Here is a 4,471-nt window from a genome sequence, read left to right on the forward strand (position 1 = left end):
AACATACACCTTTAATTTGTCATATTACAAGGACAACAAATAAAGCGTAAAAAATACAGTAGAGATAGTAATGAGCTGTGTAAAATACATAAGAAAGAAAATGTAGCAATTAAGAGATTAGGAATGTGATCGAGTGGGCAATTAGAGCCTGTTTATTTGGAACTCCCTTGAACAAAATACAACCTCTGATCTTGCAGCACTGGGCCCTTTTAAGTATACTGAGTGTTGCATTGTAAGTTATTGATGGACCAGACGATTTTGAATTTTACTAGATTCTTGGAAATTTAGAGTCATTCCAGCTTGTATAGTACGGTGAATAAGGCGGCGGTAACCAACAAAGAATGGTATAGAGGTGAGACAGATGACCATGATGAGGCCGCGTGATTTTGATAACACAGCACACACACCAGTCAGGAATGCTATCATCAATGCACCTAATGAAACGGTGTTCATGAGAAGGGCAAAGAATGAGAGACATTTATTAGCCCACTTGGCGTCCTGAGCTACCAGCATAAAGTATAGGACTATTGCAACTGTAGAGGTTGTAAAGGCAATCGCGTCTGAAACCAAGAACACTTTGAACAATGCACTGCCTTTCAGTACTGCCATTCCTATATTCTCACCTTTATTTTGATCAAAACCACCAGGTAAGGTAAAACCAGCTGTGAAAGAAACTGTTGCTATTAGCGCCGCAACTACTATTCGACTGTTTGCTGTGTCTTTTAAAGATTTAGCATTCCATTCTCCCAAAGTATCATTGTCAAAACTTGTTTTTGCTATCTCAAGATCTCTCTCATATGCATTCACTCGCCTTCCCCTTGGGGTTGGCCCCATATTTATCTGCATATATATGGTAAATAAACATTAGTTACATTGATATTCATTCGCATAACAAACATATAACGAATATTTGAGTTGGAAATTCAATGTAAATCGAGTGAATTGAACTTACCCGTTCCTCTTTAAGCAACTTTTCGTGACCAAGCAAGATATCCCCTATGGTTTGGTTACTTTTATTATATGCCTTGATGTCTATGAATGGGTACTTCTCTGTTATCAACGGTAGCCTATTAAGACAGAAATGCAACTGATCCTGATTATCCTTATTCTGATTATCCGTAATCTGATCATCCTTATTCTGATTATCCTTATTTTGAATATAATATTCATCAAAGTTGGCTAGAAGATGAAGAGGTGTATTCCCATCTACATCCTTGTCGTTAATTAGCTTGTCGAGATGTCCCGTACTCAAAAGCTTATATAGCTGATAAAGACACGACCATTTAGCAGCATAGTGTGCCATATTTTGCCCCTTTTTATCCACTATCTCTATGATGTCTGGACATGAATCTATGAGATCCTGTATTGCCTTCCAATTACACCGGAGCATCGCAATATGAAGTGCACTTCGCCCTTCATTGTCCTGGATATACATAGCTGATGATTCCGTTTTGCTGTCATATTCTACAAGGATCTTCAAAAGGTTAGATTTGTAGATCTCCGAAGCAACGCTATGGAATGGCGTTAGCCCCTCATCGTTCTGAATTTTTAACAGCGAGCTTTCTTTTTTCAGCAACCTCTCCACCATTACTGATACATTGATTCATCCGTAACACATGGTCATTATATAGAAAAGTAGAGAATTAATTTCATGACACATACATATGTATATTACACACATTCCTAGGGTTAGTCAAGTATTATACAAGTAGATGAGAATTTTGTAACACATACCCGATGATCCCCACTGCACAGCTGCGTGAAGGGCGGTTCGACCACCAGGACCCTTGCAAATAATATTAGCTAGAGCAGATGGATTTCCGGTATCTAGTATGCTAAGCACCGAAGGTGTGGATCCTCTCTCGGCAGCAAGATAGAGGGGAGTCTCACCCTCCTCATTAGGCTCATACGGACAAACAAACTCCGCAAGCAGTTTCACCACAGCAGCATGACCTACACGAGCTGCCTCGTGTAATGCGGTATCTTTCTTTTTATTTGTCATCTTCAGCATCCTCGTCACCTCCTCCTCTTGATTCACCTCTTGAGCCCGTTCAAGGAATGCTTCAACTGCATCAGCATGCCCGAACCTAGCAGCCAGGTGTAGCGGGGTATCCCCATTGTTGTTCACCTTCCACAGCAACGAGTATCCGCCTTCATCATTTAGGACCTTTTTCAGAAAGTCCATGCAAACCAATCCTTTCTTGGCCTTCTTATGGAGCGGTTTTCCCACATGAACGTGAAGAATGTTGTTTTTATTGAATGTTTCCGAATCCTTCCAATTTGATACACCACTGACCTCTTCAAAAGAACCACATAATGCAGCATTGTATACTTCAGCCTTCATGCGGCCCCTAACATCTGTACTTGCCTCGTTTCCTTGCATATTGCTTAATCTTAACCGTATGTAGGATTGTTGACAAGCGTGATAAAATTAAAAATGTGCAACTAAAAAAGAACGGAAAATTTATTTAATTGGCTTTGCAAATTAAAAATGTGCAACTAAAAAAGAACGGAAAATGTATTTAATTGGCTTTGCAATTTTGCATGTTCAATTAGAGAAGATTTTCTGATTTTGTCCAATTATAAGGATATTGTTTTGATCCTTTTCTTATTTATTGGCGGGGTTTGGATCCTTTTCGTTATTTAGCAATGTTGGCATATTAAAGAAATGTTTTGCTAAAGATTATTAAAGTTTAGTGAGGTTAGTAATCTTGCATCCTTTTCTTACTGGCCCACTAAAAAAAAGTGGAGGATGCAATATTACTAAATCAAGGCATTTCAATACCTTTGATATGTTACAAGCCTACACTTAATATCGCGAAATTCCAGTATAATTGGAGAATGCCATAAAGGATCTCATCATAGCTTCATGTACTGATTAATTCATCCAATATACCTTCTCTTTTTTAAAAAAAAAATCCATGGGTATGCTCATTACTTTTTAACGTCAGTCAACTAGAGTGGTGTAAAAGGTATTGGCACCGTTTCATTTGAGCATGTTTGAGTAAATAAGAGCCAAAAATTCGAAGGGATGTGGTGGTCACAGACAAGGATAAGGGGGAAGGGAGGGTCAGCTAGCAGTGGAGGTAGGTCGCTGGAAGTGAGGGGTTTTGGGCGGCAGGTCTAGTGGAGGAGGGGGCTGCTGCCAAGTAAATAAGTTGTTCGTGAACTTTACTAAATGAGCATACCCACACTTTTTTTAACTTTATTCATCATATTCCCTAATTTACCCTTGAATTTTGCACATGCCTTGTACTTCCTCCGTTTTTTTATTTGCATCACTTTAGATTGCACGGAGTTTTAAGAGAATAATATAATATTGTGAGTGGGTGAATAAATTATTATTGTAAAAATAAGATGGGGACCATGAAAAAGAAAAGTATGTGAGAAATTATGGATATTTTCTTGTTTGGGTAAAGGATTGGGGGAAGGAGAGGGATGGATCTATTTTCCCCCTCTCTTTAATAAGCATAATCCCTTCAAAATAGGAGAGATTTGGAAGGAAAATAAAACTCACATCCCCCTTTCTTTTCCATTCCTTTCCTCCTTTTTCCCAACCCTTCCTTTCCTCCCTTCTTTGCTATCCAAACAAAGCGTAAATCATAGAAAATTTTTGGATATATGAAAAGGTTTGGGAAGAAAAAAGTTATGTCCAAACATAATTAAAAAGGACTACTTCTCATATAGACATATAATCGTATACTCTGTAGTTTTGAAGTGGAATTTCTACTGCTCATGTATTGAAGATTTTGGAGGAGGCTTGAATGTTTGATTAGCAACGTTCAAATGTGTAGGCCCACTCTCTTGGGCCTTTGAGACAAGTCATAAGAACTAAGAAGAGAATGATATAATTGAACGTCTAGTATTCATTTTTGGCCACCCTATTCCAATCCCATCGGGCATTCTTTACGTGCACTATTTTATTATTCTAGTACTAGTATGACAGCGAGAGGTGAATGAGCCTTTTTCCGAAGGCCCCACCGCGACGACGGGGCCGAGGCCCTCGAGAGCTAATGAGCAAAATCAAGGACAGTTGCAAAAATATAATGCATAATGCAAGAGCATAAAGACAAGGCAACAAAGAAAAGCAAAGACAAATCAAACAAGCAAGTTTACACCACACGTACGTTATCTTCCATTACTACTCCACTTGACCACTTCCTGATTACTCCATTTTAAGATTTTACTAGCTTTTAAATCTAACTATTAGATCATGTCGTGGCTTCTGTCTTCTGTACAATCGATCCTATCACTGTGAATAAATTAAGTTCTCCGTGTTATAATGTAACGGAGTGATATTGTATTTTCGATTTTGATATCTTAAAAAACTGTTCTGTAAATACGGAGTTTTTTACATAAAATGAGCAAAACATAAACTACTTCAACTTAATTGAGATATATAAAGGGAAGGAGTTTTTTCTATATTTATAATTACGGAGTAATAGCAACTGAGATATTATATTGTCATTAA

The 4,471-nt window shown here is 38.0% G+C and overlaps 1 protein-coding gene across 1 annotated transcript; it reads right to left on the reverse strand.

Moving 5' to 3' along the window:
* Positions 1-237: 237 nt before the first annotated feature.
* LOC145596037 (protein ACCELERATED CELL DEATH 6-like) lies at positions 238-2,398 on the reverse strand (the record flags this gene model as incomplete). The annotated part of the gene is made up of 3 exons (XM_081652471.1): positions 238-840; positions 953-1,590; positions 1,735-2,398. Coding segments are annotated over 3 exons (1,905 nt in total), but the record flags the coding sequence as incomplete, so codon positions are not given.
* Between the last annotated feature and the right edge of the window lie 2,073 nt (positions 2,399-4,471).

The sequence above is a fragment of the Chenopodium album genome, chromosome 19 (assembly GCF_948465745.1).
Source record: "Chenopodium album chromosome 19, dcCheAlbu1.1, whole genome shotgun sequence".
NCBI classification, from domain to species: Eukaryota; Viridiplantae; Streptophyta; class Magnoliopsida; order Caryophyllales; family Amaranthaceae; genus Chenopodium; species Chenopodium album.